This window comes from Leuciscus leuciscus (genome assembly GCF_965113295.1).
Source record: "Leuciscus leuciscus genome assembly, chromosome: 9".
NCBI lineage: Eukaryota > Metazoa > Chordata > Actinopteri > Cypriniformes > Leuciscidae > Leuciscus > Leuciscus leuciscus.
This window is the reverse complement of record NC_138733.1, coordinates 339,776-362,275: the sequence shown is the minus strand read 5'-3', so window position 1 is coordinate 362,275 and position 22,500 is coordinate 339,776. Positions and strand designations below refer to the sequence as shown.

The window sequence follows — 22,500 nt, the reverse complement described above, 5'->3', positions numbered from 1 at the left end:
GCGGACTCTTCCCTCCACAGACACACAGCGGACTCTTCCCTGCACAGACCCACAGCGGACTCTTCCCTCCACAGACGCACAGCGGACTCTTCCCTCCACAGACCCACAGCGGACTCTTCCCTCCACAGACGCACAGCGGACTCTTCCCTCCACAGACCCACAGCGGACTCTTCCCTCCACAGACACACGTCGGTAAATTAGGGAATGAACTTGCGCTCCCGGGGGCGGATCAGGGAAAGAGGAGGCGTGTTCCGGCGCAAACGTTCCCTGGTGCTATTTTGCAGTTTCAGAAAACAATTCCGCCACTGACCAGGAGAAACCTCGTCTAAAGTCAGAAGCGCGTTCAGATGCTATTTTAAGGGCGAATGCTTGGCCATAATGGAGCGTGAGCACAACACACACACACTTTGCTTCTCTCATCTACACACAGAAGCAGCAGTTCCCATTTTTGCAAACCATACATAATTACAAGGAAAAATATTCCACATTTATTTTTCGGACACTTTGAGCTGATCAAGTGTTTTGTCTTTAATTGCTAATGCTCTTTTTACACACAGACTGAACAAAATGAAGCATTGCTTGGTGATTGGTTGAGCTAAACTGGTATTATCTAATTGTGTAGTTAAATTTAACAGCTGACAGATATTCAACATAATTCATGTGTGAGACAGTCTAACAGAAGGACGGACAAAACCAGGCAAATATCTACTGAGTTCTGTGTGTGTGTGTGTGTGTGTGTGTGTGTGTCGGGGATGCATGTGTTCTGATGATAGTGTGTGTTTCTGCAGGCGTGTGTGTGTGTGTATCGGGGATGTGTGTGTTCTGATGAGAGTGTGTGTTTCTGCAGGCGTGTGTGTGTGTGTGTGTGTGTGTGTGTGTGTTCTGATGAGAGTGTGTGTTTCTGCAGGTGTGTGTGTGTGTGTGTGTGTGTGTTCTGATGAGAGTGTGTGTTTCTGCAGGTGTGTGTGTGTCGGGATGTGTGTGTTCTGATGAGAGTGTGTGTTTCTGCAGGTGTGTGTGTGTGTCGGGGATGTGTGTGTTCTGATGAGAGTGTGTGTTTCTGCAGGTGTGTGTGTGTGTGTGTGTGTTCTGATGAGAGTGTGTGTTTCTGCAGGTGTGTGTGTGTGTGTGTGTGTGTGTGTGTGTGTTCTGATGAGAGTGTGTGTTTCTGCAGGTGTGTGTGTGTCGGGGATGTGTGTGTTCTGATGAGAGTGTGTGTTTCTGCAGGTGTGTGTGTGTCGGGGATGTGTTCTGATGAGAGTGTGTGTTTCTGCAGGTGTGTGTGTGTCGGGGATGTGTGTGTTCTGATGAGAGTGTGTGTTTCTGCAGGTGTGTGTGTGTGTGTGTGTGTGTTCTGATGAGAGTGTGTGTTTCTGCAGGTGTGTGTGTGTCGGGGATGTGTGTGTTCTGATGAGAGTGTGTGTTTCTGCAGGTGTGTGTGTGTCGGGGATGTGTGTGTTCTGATGAGAGTGTGTGTTTCTGCAGGTGTGTGTGTGTGTGTGTGTGTGTGTGTTCTGATGAGAGTGTGTGTTTCTGCAGGTGTGTGTGTGTGTGTTCTGATGAGAGTGTGTGTTTCTGCAGGTGTGTGTGTGTCGGGGATGTGTGTGTTCTGATGAGAGTGTGTGTTTCTGCAGGTGTGTGTGTGTCGGGGATGTGTGTGTTCTGATGAGAGTGTGTGTTTCTGCAGGTGTGTGTGTGTGTGTGTGTTCTGATGAGAGTGTGTGTTTCTGCAGGTGTGTGTGTGTGTGTTCTGATGAGAGTCTGTGTTTCTGCAGGGGTGTGTGTGTGTGTTCTGATGAGAGTGTGTGTTTCTGCAGGTGTGTGTGTGTCGGGGATGCGTGTGTTCTGATGAGAGTCTGTGTTTCTGCAGGTGTGTGTGTGTCGGGGATGCGTGTGTTCTGATGAGAGTGTGTGTTTCTGCAGGTGTGTGTGTGTCGGGGATGCGTGTGTTCTGATGAGAGTGTGTGTTTCTGCAGGGGTGTGTGTGTGTTCTGATGAGAGTCTGTGTTTCTGCAGGGGTGTGTGTGTGTGTTCTGATGAGAGTGTGTGTTTCTGCAGGTGTGTGTGTGTCGGGGATGCGTGTGTTCTGATGAGAGTGTGTGTTTCTGCAGGGGTGTGTGTGTGTGTTCTGATGAGAGTGTGTGTTTCTGCAGGTGTGTGTGTGTCGGGGATGCGTGTGTTCTGATGAGAGTGTGTGTTTCTGCAGGTGTGTGTGTGTCGGGGATGTGTGTGTTCTGATGAGAGTGTGTGTTTCTGCAGGTGTGTGTGTGTCGGGGATGCGTGTGTTCTGATGAGAGTGTGTGTTTCTGCAGGTGTGTGTGTGTGTGTTCTGATGAGAGTGTGTGTTTCTGCAGGTGTGTGTGTGTGTGTTCTGATGAGAGTGTGTGTTTCTGCAGGTGTGTGTGTGTCGGGGATGTGTGTGTTCTGATGAGAGTGTGTGTTTCTGCAGGTGTGTGTGTGTGTGTTCTGATGAGAGTGTGTGTTTCTGCAGGGGTGTGTGTGTGTGTTCTGATGAGAGTGTGTGTTTCTGCAGGTGTGTGTGTGTGTGTTCTGATGAGAGTGTGTGTTTCTGCAGGTGTGTGTGTGTCGGGGATGCGTGTGTTCACGGCTGGGGAAGTGAAGGCTGTTAACGGGACAGACGTGCGTCTGAAATGCTCCTTCCAGAGTTCGTCTGCGATCCGAGTGTCGAGTGTCACGGTGTCCTGGAGCTTCAGGCCGATCGGTCCCGGACATGAGGAGACGGTGAGACGCGCTGGACCACACGTGTGTGTGTGTGTGTGTGTGTGTGTGTGTGTGTGTGTCCACTAGTCTCTCCCCTGTGAAGGCCTCCTTCACCTCTGCACAGATTAAACCTTATCAGAATGATTCCAGGTCGCATGGATACACGGAAGTGACTAAAAATGCTGTATTACGAGGCCAGATAAGTAATTTGCTCTCGAGCCGCAAACACTGCTGTCGTGCGCATGAGCCGGAGCGCATTAAACGTTTTCTGTTTTCTGTGAGAACGGTGTGTGTTAGCGGCCCCTAAGTTAATAACTAATGATCTTTACAACGGAAGTGAATCAATCACATTAGTTCAGCTGGACAATAACTTTATTCTAGATCTGCTGTAAAGCCTAATCTCTGTTACTGTAATCTCCTATTATCACTGTAAAGCTGCTGTGAAACAATGTGTATTGTTAAACGTGCTGTATAAATGAAGGTGACTTGACTTTGTGTTTCCTTCTGTGCTTGATTCTCACTGTCTCTCGGATCAGGTGTTTTATTACCATGAGAAGCCCTATGCTCCGCTGGAGGGCCGCTTCAGAAGGAAGGTGGAGTGGGCCGGAGACGTCAGTGGACGCGACGCTTCTGTAGTGCTGCGGAAAGTGCCGTTTAGTTTCAACGGGACGTTCAGCTGTCAGGTGAAAAACCCGCCAGACGTGCACGGGAATGTTGGTGAGGTGCGTCTACGAGTCGTCACTACAGGTGAGCATTAGCTTTCGTTCAGTCCGGCTCCACCTTTCTGGATGTCATGGGTTGAGCTTGAACTAGTCCGGCTCCTCCTCTCTGGACGTCATGGGATGAGCTTGAACTAGTCCGGCTCCTCCTCTCTGGACGTCATGGGATGAGCTTGAACTAGTCCAGCTCCACCTCTCTGGACGTCATGGGTTGAGCTTGAACTAGTCCGGCTCCTCCTCTCTGGACATCATGGGATGAGCTCGAACTAGTCCGGCTCCACCTCTCTGGACGTCATGGGTTGGCCTTAAACTAGTCCATCTTCACCTCACTGGCCGTCATGGGTTGAGCTTGAACTAGTCCGGCTCCACCTCTCTGGACGTCATGGGTTGGCCTTAAACTAGTCCAGCTTCACCTCTCTGGATGTCATGGGTTGAGCTTGAACTAGACTGGCTCCACCTTTCTAGACGTCATGGGTTGAGCTTGAACTAGTCCGGCTCCTCCTCTCTGGACGTCATGGGATGAGCTTGAACTAGTCCGGCTCCAACTCTCTGGACGTCATGGGTTGAGCTTGAACTAGACCGGCTCCACCTCTCTGGACGTCATGGGTTGAGCTTGAACTAGTCCGGCTCCATCTCTCTGGACGTCATGGGTTGAGCTTGAACTAGTCCGGCTCCACCTCTCTGGACGTCATGGGTTGAGCTTGAACTAGTCCGGCTCCGCCTATCTGGATGTCATGGGTTGAGCTTGAACTAGTCCGAGTCATTTGGCTCTGCAGTGAGCACCACTCATGCTCTCCATACACACTCCCTCAGCTAACATTAATATGTTCTAAAAATGTATGGCTTACATTCCCAATAAGTTATGAAATGTTATTTCTGAATGTTCTCTAAACGTTCAAAACGTTCATGTTTTAAAAACCTTTCTTTGTTAAGGGAACATTCTATTGTATAATTCTGCAAACATCATGGGACCGTAAATTTAGAATGTTCTCTGACTCTGAATGTTCTGAAACAAGTAGGAAGAACTGTTAGACGAACGTTCAACTAAAACATTTCATGAATGATGTATAAATAAAGTTTTTGTGCTAACATTTTGAGAACATTATTAAACACCAGATGAAGGTGTTTAATAATAACTTTGAACTAATGTTCTATTATTGTTACTGGAAGAGTGTTTGTTCATAATTTTGAGAGAACCTTGTCAGAATGTTAGCTAAACTTCTGAGAACGTTCCCTATTAGCTGAGTAGCATTTTTAAGTGTTTTCCAAAAGTTTATCGTCCACACTGAAATGTCGATAAATGCTAAAATCATATTACTGCGCAATATGTGTGTCTTCAAAAATACATCTTCGCAGGACAACACCACATCTCAGTGTGAAGGAAGGACAAATCGTAGTGGAACATGTTTTCAAATGTTTTAATCGAGTGGCAGCCTCCCTGTCTCTCTCGTGAATCCAACACGGAAGAGACTCAAACTGCAGTTCATTGACTGGCCACTAGAGACAGGCTGCAAAAGAGAGTCAATCCCATAAACCCCCATGTTAAAATGCCTAACTTTACAGCTGAAAAAAATGTGTTTACAGCCTAGTACTAAAAGTGGTTTTGGTCTATATATTTAATTTTGCTGTTTATGGCGACTGTGAGGGGGGTGAATTTTTTAATAACTCATCCGTTTATATTCTATTAAGCCTTAAAATTCTGCATAATTAAGGGTGTGGCCACTTGATTGACAGGTGGATTGCCGCTGATGTCACTGCTTGCCGTTTGTCTGCTGTCTGTTAGCGTCACGTCACCTCAGCTAATCCGCCTCGCTGCACATTTTTGTTTATCCGGGAGTGACGCTGCCAAGATGGCGACGGCCGGCTCCGCCCACTTTGGGCTTCAAAAAACGCTCTTCAGAAACACTACGAGTGACGTCACGGGACACTACATCCATATTTTTATACAGTCTATATTTTTAATGTGTTTTAATGTAGACTCGGCCTGAGAGTTTGTGTTTGCAGGTGCAAGTCGTTCGTTCACATGATCTCCGTGTTGTTTCAGCCTCGCTCTCTGAGATTGTGATTCTCTGTGTGGCCACTGGAGGCGCTGTTCTGTTGGTTCTCCTGGTGGTGATGATGGTTGTGTCCGTGCGTCGCTGTCTCAGACGGAGGAACCCGGAGCAGAACCACAACATCCTCAGACAAGAGCAGAAGGTCCTGACGGGCTGGTGAGATCCGGAGGGAACGCCGTTCGCTCGGAGAGATCGGATGAGCTTTGCTTCTCAAATCATTTCACCTCACATACTCACACACAAAGACTGCCAGCAAACGCACCAGCAACTAGTAATCAAACAGGTTCATGTGGTTTCACTCAGACGTCCTGATTTCTCAGTGATTGACAGTTTTCTGGAGTTGGGTTTCTTCATCTATAACTCTTTAGCAGTGCTGGGAAAAGTTACTTTGAAAAGATATGCGTTACAATATTGCGTTACTCCCTTAAAAAGTAACGAATTGCGTAACTTAGTTACTTTTTTAGAAAAGTAATGCATTGCAATAGTCAAGTCAAGTCAAGTCAAAGTTTATTTATATAGCACTTTTTAAAAACAACAGGTCTTTAACAAAGTGCTGTACACACATATCCTTTATCAATAATGCAAACAACCAACATGACTTAAAATAAAAGGAATAAAAAACAAAACAATAAAACAATACTCTCACATAGCGTCAAATGCCAAACTGTAGTAGTGAGTTTTGAGATTCAATTTAAAAATAGCAAGGGTTTGAGTGCAGGGGCAAACTATTCCAGAGCTTCGGTCCTGCTACTGCAAATGCTCTTTACTCATTTTTTACGCATACAATATTGCGTTACTCCCTCAAAAAATGTAACGAATCGCATTACTTAGTTACTTTTTTAGAAAAGTAATGCGTTACGTTTGCGTTACTTTTTTCACCTGGGCTGGGCTTGTTTTTTATAACAATTTTTTTTTATTTTTGGGCAAATGTAAAGACCCTTTCACACCAGAAGTGAAATAATAATCCTCAGGCTGAAGGAAATGCAGATTTACTCCTGTACAGTAGTGTACAATAGAGTACAGTAGAGTACAGTAGTGTACAATAGAGTACAGTAGAGTACAGTAGTGTCCACTAGAGGGCGCCGCTCAAACAAACCTTTCAGCTGCTGCTGTTCTGGATAACAGAAGAAGAGGATGCAGGAGAAGAAAGTTTAACACTTATGCTGAGTCCCAATCATAGACTGTAAAAAATATGGACAAAGCGTCTGTGACGTCACCCATAGACTATGTGCATTTGTACTAAACAACAGATTTTGCAGTAAACACCTTTACAGATCATCTTCGTTGTATTAAAATTTAAAATGACAAAACTCAACCCAGTCTCTTTTTGTTACATTTCACTTTTATCAATATTAGCCATTATAAAAGTATAAGTAAAAGGTACAAGAAGCTATACAAATAAAGCAAACAATTCAGTCAAACATACAAAGTCAGCGCTCTAGTCTAACCATACAACGGTAAAGTTAAATAACTTATAAAGTTATGAAACTTCCCCACAGCCAAAACGATTGCCCAGGGACCAAATAATAGATTCACAAGACCAAAAATCGCCCATTAGATATACACAAGATGAATTATATCTCATGTTTAACCACTACAGAGACGTCAGAGTCAGCGGCAAACGCCAGAACGACTGCCGAGGAAAGGCTGTTCCAGGCGGGGTACATGAACGCCGAGCGCCCGGTCATCGCTGGATCTCACAACTGGATACAATTTTCATAAATCTTTATAAATAAACCACAGATTTGAGCTTTAAACAACTACATTCTCGCCTGAAAAACTCTTAAAACTAAATTTTTTTATGGAGTTTTTCAGTTCCTTGCCACTGTTGCCTTTGGCTTGCTCAGTTGGGGATATTTTGGGGATATTTAATTTAATTTTATCAATCAATAAATTCCTCTTGAAACAAACTTTGTTGTATTATTTTAATTTAATACTGTGAAGCTGCTTTGATACAATCTGTATTGTGAAAAGTGCTATACAAATAAACGACTTGACTTGACATTTCATGATACAGAAACAGTAGTATTATATGTCAACTGTATTAAAAAATGGCGCTTCTTATGTTGTCATTCTCCGTGGCGCTGCCTTCTCAGCTGTCAATCAAGCTGTCAATCAAAGTTAACCACGCCCTTATTGTCATACATTTTATATCTAAATACAATCTAAACTAACGAGTTAGAAAAAAATTCACAGCCCTCATGGTTGTCAGGCACTCGGAACCTATCGAAAAATACAATAAAAGTCCATGGGACCAACCTGTAAAAACATGAATTTATGCTGTGAAAACGGACATTTTAACATGGGGGTGTATGGACATTTGCTCCCTTTTGGGACCTTCCCCTAGCGGATTTTCGATGTATTGCAGTTTTTCGCACTTCCGGGTAGGATTCATTTTTCAGATCAGAATGTTGCCGCTTGGTCCCAATTCGCATACTATCCGTCCTAAATAGTATGCGAAACTAGAATTAGTACGTCCCAAATCGTAGTATGTTGAAATGAGTATTCCAAAGATACCCGGATGGTCTACTATTTCCGGTTAGAATTCGAAGTGCAGATCAATGCACACTCTAACGGCTAATATTACCCACAACCCATTGCGTGCGGGAGGGAGGAGCTTTGTGGTGATGGTGGTGATGTAGACATGGCAGTCGGATGCAGCAGCAGAGATGCGCCCTCAGTTTTTAAGTGTAAGAATTCAAATGTTTAACCCTAATTAAAGTTATATTTTATTGTCTCGTAATATTAATGGGTTTATGTTGTGCCAAAAAAGTACCGTGTTTATCTTGTAGGGTCCGATGAAGATACTGAGCGCCTCAGGCTACAAAACAATAAATAAAAAGGCTCTAGTACAGTGTCATGCAAGTGTCTTTTTTATGTATTTCTTTTGATGTTTCTGTCTGACTTATTTGTAGTAATACTGTGGCTGTACAAATGTTAACTTTATCAGTCCAACCAAAGAAACATGGTTACTACACTTTTACTATAGTAAAAGCATGGTTCATTTTCATATACAGATGGCTATTACTATAAACAGAATTTTACAAATAGATATATGTATAAGTTAGGCTAAAATGAGCAGTATAACAATGGATTTAAAGTAGTGCAAGTAAAGTTTGGACAGAAGCTATCCGAGTGAAAGTGCAGTGGAAGTAATTGCATATTACAGTTAAAGTACAGTATTGCAAATGTATGTAAACAGTCGGTACTGTAAATAACAGTCGGCAGTGCAAATTGAGCATATTCCAGTCAAGGTAGTAGTTTTTTTTTTGTAAAAATACTTGACCACAATTTACAAAATATATATATTTAAAATAATGACTTTTATGTGTGAAGCAATAGTTCCGCATTGGGCATTACAAGACATTCTGGTTGAGCGCTATTCCTAAACAAACACGCAGCTGAGATATTAGTTGAATATGAATGAATGCTGAATCTTTCTTTAAAAAACACTGTTTTGTAGAGGACACACACACACACACACACACACACACACACACACACACACACACACACACACACACACACACACACACACACACACACACACACACACACACCAATGTTTGTCAGTGAATGTACATTAAAGAGCAGGTTTTATTGTGTCATTTCATGTTATTTGCATTTCTGTTCTTGAGTTTTATCATGAAAAAATAAACACTAAGAAATCATGTCATGCTCATAATCTGCCATGTAACACACACACACACACACACACACACACACACACACACACACACACACACACACACACACACACACACACACACACACACACACACACACACACACACACACACACACACACACATCAGCGCCCTCTAGTGCGCAGGCGCTGCTAAACCCGTCTCTGTCACGTGTCACCGGTCACATGACCCACTTTCCCCAGTCCCTCTCAGGATGGATCAGATTACTGGAATACTGGAATAGGAGTTTAAAATCATTTTATAGGGAATTGTTCGGGGGAATTTCTAGTTTTACTTCAGAGATAAAATGCGTGGCATCATATTTAAATTAGTCTACTTTTTTGGGGTGAAAATAAAAAACGCAGTGACATTATAATGCAGCGCCACCTCGAGAAACTGTTTCACGGTCGTTATTAATGACAACAGATGTTCATTATTCCAGTCCTTTACATAAAGCTAATCTCTCTTAATATGAAACAATCTAAACTTCATCTCAGAATAAACCAAAAGCACAATAAGAGTCTTTAATTTTAAAGAGCACGTGATATTCACACGACACTAATGACATCTGAGTAACTTTACCTCAGATAGCGGAGATTAAACTGATTTAATGAAATTTCAATTAAATGTTACTATAATCTGATATAAAAACCCTTATGTCAGAAAGAGAGTTTATATCACACTCATCACGGCTGATAGCCTATATTAATAATAATAAATGACAGATATATTAATAATACATGCATTCCTGCACTTGTTTTAAATAGAGTTTTGATAGTTTAATAAGAGGTTTTGAGAGATTAATCGTGATTTTGGCGTGTTTTCAGAGCCTGTGTCTGAACTTCCTGTTTCACCTGTTGAGCAGGTACATCAAACACTCTCAAACATGGAGGACAGTCACACACCAGAGCCATAACGAGGCTTATATCTGCTCTAATAACCGCTCATAATCTCTCGTATGTGATCATATATGCCTGTCGTGTGTCATGGATGTAAAGAGAAGCTCGTGTAAAGGAGTCGTGTCGTGTGTGTGCGTCGCGTTCGGTGAGTTTCGCTGTTTCTTCGCTCACTTTCGGACAGTTTCAACATATTTGATACACATCTGTTTTTTTTTAAGGTGGTTTTTGTTTCTGAAAGACTTTAAATCTATAACCTGCTGTCATTTGAGATCCGTTGAGTGTGTTTTACTTTCTGTTGTGTGTGAAAATAGCCTGTCAATCATCGGCCGTAAACATTACACGTAACATTCGCTGTTACAGCGTGACCTCCTCAACATCTAGTCAACACTTTACAGTCAGCTTTAATGTTGGAATTCACATGAACTAAGATTAGCATATATGCTTCAGAAGTATTTGTCATTGTTAGTTATTGTTCACTAATAAAGGTTATTGTGTTAACAAACGCAAGCTTGTTGTAAAGTGTTCTGTCTGGTGTTTGTTCCCTTATTTAAACTTATTTGTCATTGTTAGTCATTGTTATTGTTACTCAAGCGGAAGAAAGCCAAAATATTAAATGTCATGGATGTATATATTATATATTTACTGAGTAATCCACTGTTTTGTAGAGTCAAAATGACAATATCTGAGCGCCATTTATATTGTTTTTCCAAGGTTTGCCTCTAACTCAAGAAGAATGACAGATTCTTAACAAACTGTCCTTCTGTAATCTTCATTTTAAAGGCTCTGTATGGTCCAGTCCCAGAGATATGGAGATCTCGATGCGGCTCGGTGTTCATATAGTTGAATTTGACCAGTTTACAATATTTGAAGACCTAATGTGAGTTAATGTGCCTCAGCTTGACCGTTTTCAGTGTGTTTCTGGCACTCAGACAGGAGTGTTGTACGCACTTGTTTTGATAGTGAGAAACGAGATACATTTGTTGTTTCTTGAAGGAACTCAAGAAGTGCTTTTCCCCCATTTTTGGACTGTGACCGTTGGTATATAATGCAGATCGCTGAAGTCAGCAGGTTTCACTAATAGACCGATCTCTCTGTGTAATCATAAATTGATGCTGTCTTTCTAAAGTCATCAGTCATGTAGTGTGTAGTGTGTAGACCAGTGTGTAGTGTGTAGTGTGTAGACCAGTGTGTAGTGTGTAGTGTGTAGACCAGTGTGTAGTGTGTAGTGTGTAGTGTGTAGACCAGTGTGTAGTGTGTAGTGTTTAGACCAGTGTGTAGTGTGTAGTGTGTAGACCAGTGTGTAGTGTGTAGACCAGTGTGTAGTGTGTAGTGTGTAGACCAGTGTGTAGTGTGTAGTGTGTAGACCAGTTTGTAGTGTGTAGTGTGTAGACCAGTGTGTAGTGTGCAGTGTGCAGTGTGTAGACCAGTGTGTAGTGTGCAGTGTGTAGTGTGTAGACCAGTGTGTAGTGTGTAGACCAGTGTGTAGTGTGTAGACCAGTGTGCAGTGTGTAGTGTGTAGTGGCCGGTTGCATCTTTTTGTCCTCAAGACTGGTCATAACTTTAACTTAAACTGTAATTTGCTTCTTTGAATCTGAGAAGTAAGACTGATTACCTCTAATCTGCTTAGTTATCATATCACAACGCAGTGATTGTGTTTCTGCAACCGGCTCTGATTACATAACTGTACGGGTGTAGTTTATAGTGTTTCTCATCAGTCACTGATAAACCACTCCTGTGTTTGATTATGAGTTTGTCAGTTTATGATTTTCATTATTCTGAGGAACTGAATATGAGATATGACAGAGATCTACTTCATGTGCTGGACCGTCTACAGTCGAGCGCTCTACACTAATGACCTGAGCTCTTCACACACACACACAGAACTGCAGCGCTCGTGATAATCAGAACGATCTAATATATTTATATGGCTCTTGGTTCGAACGAGCCACAGTTAAAGGGATAGTTCACCCAGAGATGACCATTATTTACCATGATTTACTCTCCCTCAACTCATCCTAGTGTATATGACACTCTTCTGTCAGACGAACACAATCTGAGTTATATTCAAACATGGCATGGCTCTTCCAAGCTTTATAATGGCAGTGAATGGCCGTTTCTGTTCAAGTCCATAAAAGTGCATCTGTCCATCATAAAAGTGCATCTATCCATCATAAAAGTGTCATTTTATGATGGACAGATGCACTTTTATGATGGATAGATGCACTTTTATGATGGATAGATGCACTTTTATGTAGGGCTGCAACTAACGATTATTTTGATAATCGATTAATCTGACGGTTATTTTTACGATTAATCGGTTTATGTACTTATATTTTAGTTTTGCCCATTTTTTCCAAGTAAATTATTAACAAAGGGTCTTTATCATTCAACATAGACTTTTTTGAGATTTTAAAGGAGTCATGACCTGTAATTTTCACTTTTCCACGAGAATCAATGTATGTTATGATTGCCTAACGATTATACACTGGCCGGGAAGCCGATATTTAAAAGTGAAGCGTTTGTTTACCCCTGGGTTCGTCAACCAGCCCACGTGCACGCACACTCAAATACGAGATGTTCACTTCTGCGCCGACTTGACGTCAAGACGGCGCAGGATATACCATATATGGACACCGCAGACCTATGCTGCAGGAAGCCCGCCCTGACCCTCTCCCCCTCATATTCAGTCGTGAAAGATGCAGAAACGTGGTGCACACGTGAGTTGCTCTGTTGTTGACTGCCAGAATCAACATGGAAATGTTTTTTCTCTCCCAAGAACGGACCAAGCTATCAGGGACCAGTGGATTAAATTCATTTTTAATGATGCGGTTCCTACAACCCTTCCCACTGGCTTAGGTGTCTGTGCTAAACATTTTACAAAAATTGCGTTGCAATGATAAGATCTTTATTCACGCGATCAACAGACTGTCTGTCTTCTGCTCATCAGTGCTCATCATGCTGCAACCTTTCATGTGATGGAATAGATTTAAATATAATGCTTTAAACGGTACTTTTCACGATTTGTTAATCTCGATAGCTGTAATAGTAAAAACGTAGTAAAAGTTTTCGACAGAGTTCATGTAATACTACTAGCTATTTCATATGCAAGCATGTCAGCCAATCACAGCAGTGGGCGTTTGCACTGCAGTCTCACAGCAGACACGCCCCTTAAAACAGAGCGTTCAAATCTGAGGCTGAAATCAGGCTTGGAAAAATGGCTTTTATTTATAAATTATGACAATTTTTGATGTAAAAATCATACTAACATTATAAGGGCACCCCAGGCAACATTATAAAATAATAAAACAATCCAGTTCATGACTCCTTTAACCATTTTGCATTGTCATATCCTCATCAAAAACATACCTGGAGTTGTGTTTTATGTGTTAGTAATCCTTTGTCGAACTCTTCTGCAATCAAAACACTGACCCATACGTACTCTAGCAAATTTCACAAGGAGATTTCAAATAATGTTTTCACCATGGCAGTCCTTTGGGCTCCTAAAGTAGTTTAACATCCCGAACAAAGCTTATTAAGGAATCTAGCAGAACATATTTTCACGAAGAATAAGAATAAAACAGAATACAGTTGCAGTAAATTGCATTTTATTTTATTTTTTCCTGGAAACACACAGCTTATACCTGGGAAACAGCTTTATAGCTTATGCTGGGAAATCAATCAGAAAGTTGAAAGTAGCTCAACTTTATGGTAATGAGCTATGACGCGGTTCAGCGGCAAACGCCAGCAACCAATCGGAATATAGACGTCCTTCGCGCTGGCTGATTCCGGAGAAACATACGATGTAAACTTTCGTTCCTACCAAAACATTAGTTCCGAGAAAAATGATTAATTGCAGAGTTTAACCATCATAGAGTGAAAGTGTATCATTTGCATGTGTTTTTAAGTCCTGTCAGTTTAACAGGGCGCGCTTGACAGGGCATGAGAGAGAGAGAGAGAGAGAGAGAGAGAGGAGAGAGAGAGAGAGAGAGAGAGAGAGAGAGAGAGAGAGAGAGAGAGAGAGAGAGAGAGAGAGAGAGAGAGAGAGAGAGAGAGAGAGAGAGAGAGAGAGAGAGAGAGAGAGAGAGAGAGAGAGAGAGAGAGAGAGAGAGAGAGAGAGAGAGAGAGAGAGAGAGAGAGAGAGAGAGAGAGAGAGAGAGAGAGAGAGAGAGAGAGAGAGAGAGAGAGAGAGAGAGAGAGAGAGAGAGAGGAGAGAGAGAGAGAGAGAGAGAGAGAGAGAGAGAGAGAGCTGTCTTGCTCTCTCTCTCCCTCGCGCATATTAATCAAAATCGATGGTGTCGAAAAATAAACTCTCCAGTGATGAAATGTTTTCTTTGTTGACAAATCTTGTGTGATATCCTAAACTGCCGAATGCTGCTTCGTTCGATTAGTTTTATCTTCCGCTTTTTTCTTCGATTAGTTGTTTCAGCTCTACTTTTATGATGGACAGATGCACTTTTATGATGGACAGATGCACTTTTATGATGGACAGATGCACTTTTATGATGGACAGATGGACTTATGATAGACAGATGCACTTTTATGATGGACAGATGCACTTTTATGATGGACAGATGCACTTTTATGATGGACAGATGCACTTTTATGATGGATAGATGCACTTTTATGATGGATAGATGCACTTTTATGATGGACAGATGCACTTTTATGATGGATAGATGGACTTATGATGGACAGATGCACTTTTATGATGGACAGATGCACTTTTATGATGGACAGATGCACTTTTATGATGGATAGATGCACTTTTATGATGGACAGATGCACTTTTATGATGGATAGATGCACTTTTATGATGGACAGATGCACTTTTATGATGGACAGATAGCACTGAAACTGCGCTCGTTAAAATCACAAATGATTTACTTTTAGCTTCTGACCAAGGCTGTATCTCAATACTAGTTTTACTTGATCTTAGTGCTGCGTTCGATACTATAGATCACACAATACTCTTAGATCGACTACAAAATTATACTGGTGTTCAAGGACAAGCACTAAGCTGGTTCAAATCATACCTATCTGACCGCTACCATTTTGTCTATTTAAATGGAGAAAAATCGATCATAACTCCAGAGTGCCGCAGGGATCTGTATTAGGCCCTCTGTTATTTTCAATATATATGATGCCACTTGGAAATATTATAAGGAAACATGGAATTAGTTTCCATTGTTATGCTGATGACACTCAAATATATATTTCATCACGGCCGGATGAAAACGCTACATTTTCCAAATTGACAGAGTGTGTTAAAGATATAAAAGATTGGATGACGCGTAATTTTCTTTTATTAAATCCAGACAAGACAGAGGTAATACTTATCGGTTCAAAAAACCGCCCACAAAACCTCGCACAATACAACTTTAACATCATAGGATGTCCTGTTACTTTATCCTCTACAGTAAAAGACCTGGGTGTTATACTCGATTGCAACCTGTCTTTTGAAAATCATATTTCTTATGTTACAAAAACAGCCTTTTTCCACCTTAGAAACATTGCTAAGCTGCGTAATATGCTATCAGTTTCTGATGCAGAAAAGTTAGTTCATGCATTCATGACCTCGAGACTGGATTACTGTAATGCTTTATTAGCTGGTTGTCCTGCATCCTCAATAAACAAGCTACAGTTAGTCCAAAATGCCGCCGCTAGAGTTCTTACGAGATCAAGAAAATATGATCATATAACACCGATTTTATCATCACTGCATTGGTTACCTATAAAGTTCCGTATTAATTACAAGGTATTGCTACTGACTTATAAAGCCCTAAACGGCTTAGCTCCAGTCTATTTAACGGATCTTCTATCGCCCTATAATCCATCGCGCTCTTTGAGATCACTAAATTCAAGGCTTTTGGTCATACCTAGGATATCCAGAACCACCAAAGGAGGGAGAGCATTTTCACATTTGGCTCCAAAACTCTGGAATAGTCTTCCTGATACTGTTCGTTGCTCAGACTCGCTCTCCCAGTTTAAAACTAGATTAAAGTCGCATCTCTTCAGCCAGGCATTCATATAATCCTACAGTTCAAACTACAATCCGGCCTCTAGCTCATAAATGCCAGAGGAGAACTGGCCCCCGACTGAGCCTGGGTTCTCCCAAGGTTTTTTTTTCTCCATTAAGGCACCTGATGGAGTTTTAGGACACCATTAGGTCACTTGATGGAGTTTTTCGGTTCCTTGCCACTGTTGCCTTTGGCTTGCTCAGTTGGGGATATTTTGGGGATATTTAATTTAATTTTATCAATCAATAAATTCCTCTTGAAACAAACTTTGTTGTATTATTTTAATTTAATACTGTGAAGCTGCTTTGATACAATCTGTATTGTGAAAAGCGCTATACAAATAAACTTGACTTGACTTGACTTGACTTTTATGATGGATAGATGCACTTTTATGATGGACAGATGCACTTTTATGATGGATAGATGGACTTATGATGGACAGATGCACTTTTATGATGGACAGATGCACTTTTATGATGGACAGATGCACTTTTATGATGGACAGATGCACTTTTATGATGGATAGATGCACTTTTATGATGGACAGATGCACTTTTATGATGGACAGATGCACTTTTATGATGGATAGATGCACTTTTATGATGGACAGATGCACTTTTATGATGGACAGATGCACTTTTATGATGGATAGATGCACTTTTATGATGGACAGATGCACTTTTATGATGGACAGATGCACTTTTATGATGGACAGATGCACTTTTATGATGGATAGATGCACTTTTATGATGGACAGATGCACTTTTATGATGGATAGATGCACTTTTATGATGGACAGATGCACTTTTATGATGGACAGATGCACTTTTATGATGGATAGATGCACTTTTATGATGGATAGATGCACTTTTATGATGGACAGATGCACTTTTATGATGGATAGATGGACTTATGATGGACAGATGCACTTTTATGATGGACAGATGCACTTTTATGATGGACAGATGCACTTTTATGATGGACAGATGCACTTTTATGATGGATAGATGCACTTTTATGATGGACAGATGCACTTTTATGATGGACAGATGCACTTTTATGATGGACAGATGCACTTTTATGATGGACAGATGCACTTTTATGATGGACAGATGCACTTTTATGATGGATAGATGCACTTTTATGATGGACAGATGCACTTTTATGATGGATAGATGCACTTTTATGATGGATAGATGCACTTTTATGATGGATAGATGCACTTTTATGATGGACAGATGCACTTTTATGATGGATAGATGGACTTATGATGGACAGATGCACTTTTATGATGGATAGATGCACTTTATGATGGACAGATGCACTTTTATGATGGACAGATGCACTTTTATGATGGACAGATGCACTTTTATGATGGACAGATGCACTTTGATGATGGACAGATGCACTTTTATGATGGACAGATGCACTTTGATGATGGACAGATGCACTTTGATGATGGACAGATGCACTTTTATGATGGACAGATGCACTTTGATGATGGATAGATGCACTTTGATGATGGATAGATGCACTTTTATGATGGATAGATGCACTTTGATGATGGATAGATGCACTTTGATGATGGATAGATGCACTTTTATGATGGATAGATGCACTTTTATGATGGATAGATGGGTCATTATACGAAAACGTGCCATTTTGTGTCCCTCAGAAAAAAAAAAGCTCTGTAAACTTTGATGATGGATAGATGCACTTTTATGATGGACAGATGCACTTTTATGATGGACAGATGCACTTTTATGATGGACAGATGCACTTTGATGATGGATAGATGCACTTTGATGATGGATAGATGCACTTTTATGATGGACAGATGCACTTTGATGATGGATAGATGCACTTTGATGATGGATAGATGCACTTTTATGATGGATAGATGCACTTTTATGATGGATAGATGGGTCATTATACGAAAACGTGCCATTTTGTGTCCCTCAGAAAAAAAAAAAGCTCTGTAAATCTTAATAAACCATAAAACAAATAAAATATTTAATAATTTAGTTTCCATAATATGTCTCATAATATAAGAATAAATTAATTTCTGTTTCTTTTGTTTTTAAAGGATTTTAATCACATTTTTGTGCAAAGCATCTTGCAGAAATGTTGAAAATGGCCTGTCCCTCAGTATGATTTTTCTACTTCTACTTGCTATCGAGGCCAAAAAAGTCAAACTATCATAAAAAAACATATACTTGTATAAAGCCTTAAGTGTCAGTTCATTAGTCATGAATGGATTTTATTCTTAACATGTGTCAAATATTGAAAAAAAACACAATTTAGTCGGGTCCCTAGGTTCTCGTCAACCCTGTTACTTTTTATGAAAACACCTCTTTAAAGATAATGGACTGTTCCAAAAGTTGCATCAGTTCCAGGAAGTGACATCATCTGCCTTTCATGAGGTTGATGGTAGAAGACAAGTAAGTGTTCTCTTCTTTAAATGAATTTTCTTTGAGTTTATGTAATGTCTGAAAGACAGGTACACGCTCATTGTGTCAGCCCTGTTACCAGAAAAGCATACGTTAAAAAGTGATTTGTACATATTTAAAAATGTACATATATAACAACATTTAAGCCTCTCATTAAGGCACATTATGTGGTGTCATTACCTATACCTCATGGCTAGTAATGGCCGCCAATAACATTTTTCGTCAACCCTGTTACCGTCAACCCTGTTACCATTCCAGGGTAACAGGGTTGACGAAAGTATGCTTTTGTGTGTCTTACCCATGTTGTATACCCAAGAAAGGTTAAATCAAGGGCAACTGGACTTGGTACTTTCATATTTGAAGATGTTTTGCCTCTCATCCAAGGGGTTTCTTCAGTTCTAAATGACTGATGGGGAGTGCCAGGTATTTAACCTCTGTGGAGTTGTCACCCCTGAGCCAACCCTTCTTGGATAACTATGACCTGGATGACTGAGAATTTTCACAGACGTACTTTTCTTACTAATAGTATTTACATAATATACAGTTTCCCACTTACAAAGCATGTCGAAGTCTGTAATTTTTATCATAGGTACACTTCAACTGTGAGAGACGGAATCTAAAACAAAAATCCAGAAAATCACATTGTATGATTTTTAAGTAGTTAATTTGCATTTTATTGCATGACATAAGTATTTTATCACCTACCAACCAGTAAGAATTCCGGCTCTCACAGACCTGTTCGTTTTTCTTTAAGAAGCCCTCCTGTTCTCCACTCATTACCTGTATTACCTGCACCTGTTTGAACTCGTTACCTGTATAAAAGACACCTGTCCACACACTCAGTCAAACAGACTCCAACCTCTCCACAATGGCGAGACCAGAGAGCTGTGTAAGGACATCAGGGATAAACCTGCACAAGGCTGGGATGAGCTACAGGACATGACATAAGTATTTGATACATCAGAAAAGCAGAACTTAATATCTGGTACAGAAACCTTTGTTTGCCATTACAGAGATCATACATTTCCTGTAGTTCTTGACCAGGTTTGCACACACTGCAGCAGGGATTCTGGCCCATTCCTCCATACAGACTTTCTCCAGATTCTTCAGGTTTCGGTGCTGTCGCTGGGCAATATGGACTTTCAGCTCCCTCCAAATATTTTCTATTGGGTTCAGGTCTGGAGACTGGCTAGGCCACTCCAGGAGCTTGAGATGCTTCTTACGGAGCCACTCCTTAGTTGCCCTGGCAGTGTGTTTCGGGTCGTTGTCATGCTGGAAGACCCAGCCACGACCCATCTTCAATGCTCTTACTGAGGGAAGGAGGTTGTTGGCTAAGATCTCGCGATACATGGCCCCATCCATCCTCCCCTCAATACGGTGCAGTTGTCCTGTCCCCTTTGCAGAAAAGCATCCCCAAATAATTATGTTTCCACCTCCATGCTTCACGGTTGGGATGGTGTTCTTGGGGTTGTACTCATCCTTCTTCTTCCTCCAAACACGGCGAGTGGAGTTTAGACCAAAAAGCTCTATTTTTGTCTCATCAGACCACATGACCTTCTCCCATTCCTCCTCTGGATCATCCAGATGGTCATTGGCAATCTTCGGACGGGCCTGGACATGCGCTGGCTTGAGCAGGGGGACCTTGCGTGCGCTGAAGGATTTTAATCCATGACGGCATAGTGTGTTAATAATGGTTTTCTTTGAGACTGTGTCCCAGTTCTCTTCAGGTCATTGACCAGGTCCTGCCGTGTAGTTCTGGGCTGATCCCTCACCTTCCTCATGATCATTGATGCCCCACGAGGTGAGATCTTGCATGGTGCCCCAGACCGAGGGACATTGACCGTCATCTTGAACTTCTTCCATTTTCTAATAATTGCGCCAACAGTGGTTGCCTTCTCACCAAGCTGCTTGCCTATTGTCCTGTAGCCCATCCCAGCCTTGTGCAGGTCTACAGTTTTATCCCTGATGTCCTTACACAGCTCTCTGGTCTTGGCCATTGTGGAGAGGTTGGAGTCTGTTTGATTGAGTGTGTGGACAGGTGTCTTTTATACAGGTAATGAGTTCAAACAGGTGCAGTTAATACAGGTAATGAGTGGAGAACAGGAGGGCTTCTTAAAGAAAAACGAACAGGTCTGTGAGAGCCGGAATTCTTACTGGTTGGTAGGTGATCAAACACTTATGTCATGCAATACAATGTAAATTAATTATTTAAAAATCATACAATGTGATTTACTGGATTTTTGTTTTAGATTCCGTCTCTCACAGTTGAGGTGTACCTATGATATAAATTACAGACCTCTACATGCTTTGTAAGTAGGAAAACCTGCAATATCAGCAGTGTATCAAATACTTGTTCTCCCCACTGTATATTATCATTTTTATGTTAAAATATCTCAATAGAGCTGTCTCCAAAATATGCTGATTAGTCATGTTGAATTAAATGTCCAATTAAGACTCCATTACACCCATAACTCTAACTCAAACAAGCAGTATAACCAATACGGTAACTGTTGTCAACCCTGTTACTGATGTGTCAACCCTGTTACTTGTATAATATTCTAATATCATTTAAAAAATGCAATCAACTAATTGTAAATGTTTAGTAAGAGAGGCTAATAATCCACTCAAAGTTGAATTGAGGTGTTTTATTTTTGTTTCCATACATTTTTCTTAAAACAGAAGATGCTGGGAGAGTGTCATTTGGAAATGAACGTATTCATCCACTAAAAAAAATAAAACTTACAATATTCTCAATTCACAAACACTCTTAATGTAACAAGGGGGGGTTTATCTTTCACAGTATATCAGATTTGTTCTATATATGTATTTAAAACCTTTTCAAAAAGTAATTAATATGTCGGTAACAGGGTTGACCAAACACACACATTTACGTTGGTTATATAAAAATAAAATAAAAAATAAGATAGCCTGAGATGGCACGGCACATTTTCCTGAGATGTTAGGATCTACTTCATCCAAAAAGGGGCTTAAAGATTTTCAAAACAGTACTTTGAAAATCAAACATTAAAAGTGGGAAATGGCACGTTTTCGTATAATGACCCAGATGCACTTTGATGATGGACAGATGCACTTTGATGATGGACAGATGCACTTTGATGATGGACAGATGCACTTTGATGATGGATAGATGCACTTTGATGATGGACAGATGCACTTTGATGATGGACAGATGCACTTTGATGATGGATAGATGCACTTTTATGATGGATAGATGCACTTTTATGATGGACAGATGTACTTTTATGATGGACAGAGATGCACTTTTATGATGGACAGATGCACTTTTATGATGGACAGATGCACTTTTATGATGGACAGATGCACTTTTATGATGGATAGATGGACTTATGATAGACAGATGCACTTTTATGATGGACAGATGCACTTTTATGATGGACAGATGCACTTATGATAGACAGATGCACTTTTATGATGGACAGATGCACTTTTATGATGGATAGATGCACTTTTATGATGGACAGATGCACTTTGATGATGGACAGATGCACTTTTATGATGGACAGATGCACTTTTATGATGGACAGATGCACTTTGATGATGGACAGATGCACTTTGATGATGGACAGATGCACTTTGATGATGGACAGATGCACTTTTATGATGGATAGATGGACTTATGATAGACAGATGCACTTTTATGATGGACAGATGCACTTTTATGATGGACAGATGCACTTATGATAGACAGATGCACTTTTATGATGGACAGATGCACTTTTATGATGGATAGATGCACTTTTATGATGGACAGATGCACTTTGATGATGGACAGATGCACTTTGATGATGGACAGATGCACTTTGATGATGGACAGATGCACTTTTATGATGGACAGATGCACTTTGATGATGGACAGATGCACTTTGATGATGCACTTTGATGATGGACAGATGCACTTTGATGATGGACAGA

General features: G+C 40.9%; 2 protein-coding genes and 1 long non-coding RNA gene across 4 annotated transcripts in view; all 3 read left to right on the top strand.

Moving 5' to 3' along the window:
• Positions 1 to 9,163, top strand: part of LOC309505898 (myelin protein zero-like protein 2) — a 12,304-nt gene extending 3,141 nt beyond the window's left edge. Inside the window, exons 2-5 of one of the 2 annotated variants that reach the window (XR_014208588.1) lie at positions 2,576 to 2,742; positions 3,258 to 3,468; positions 5,485 to 5,962; positions 6,001 to 9,163. Coding sequence is in view for 1 of the 2 variants with exons in the window: in XM_082179355.1 (XP_082035481.1) it covers positions 2,576 to 2,742; positions 3,258 to 3,468; positions 5,485 to 5,654 (548 nt within the window). In the remaining variant the exon portion in view is untranslated. Of the gene's footprint in view, positions 1 to 2,575; positions 2,743 to 3,257; positions 3,469 to 5,484 lie in introns of both variants that reach the window. The other variant, XM_082179355.1, reaches the window with a different exon arrangement.
• Positions 239 to 1,343, top strand: LOC309505899. The gene is made up of 3 exons (XR_014208589.1): positions 239 to 1,068; positions 1,175 to 1,227; positions 1,277 to 1,343. It is a non-coding gene; the product is annotated as an uncharacterized lncRNA (long non-coding RNA).
• An 873-nt stretch (positions 9,164 to 10,036) lies between the features above and the next one.
• The window catches only part of mpzl3 (myelin protein zero-like 3), a 26,332-nt gene continuing 13,868 nt past the window's right edge, over positions 10,037 to 22,500 (top strand). The window contains exon 1 of the mRNA XM_082180292.1: positions 10,037 to 10,224. Coding sequence (XP_082036418.1) covers positions 10,167 to 10,224 — 58 coding nt within the window. The 5' untranslated portion in view covers positions 10,037 to 10,166. The remainder of the gene's footprint in view (positions 10,225 to 22,500) is intronic.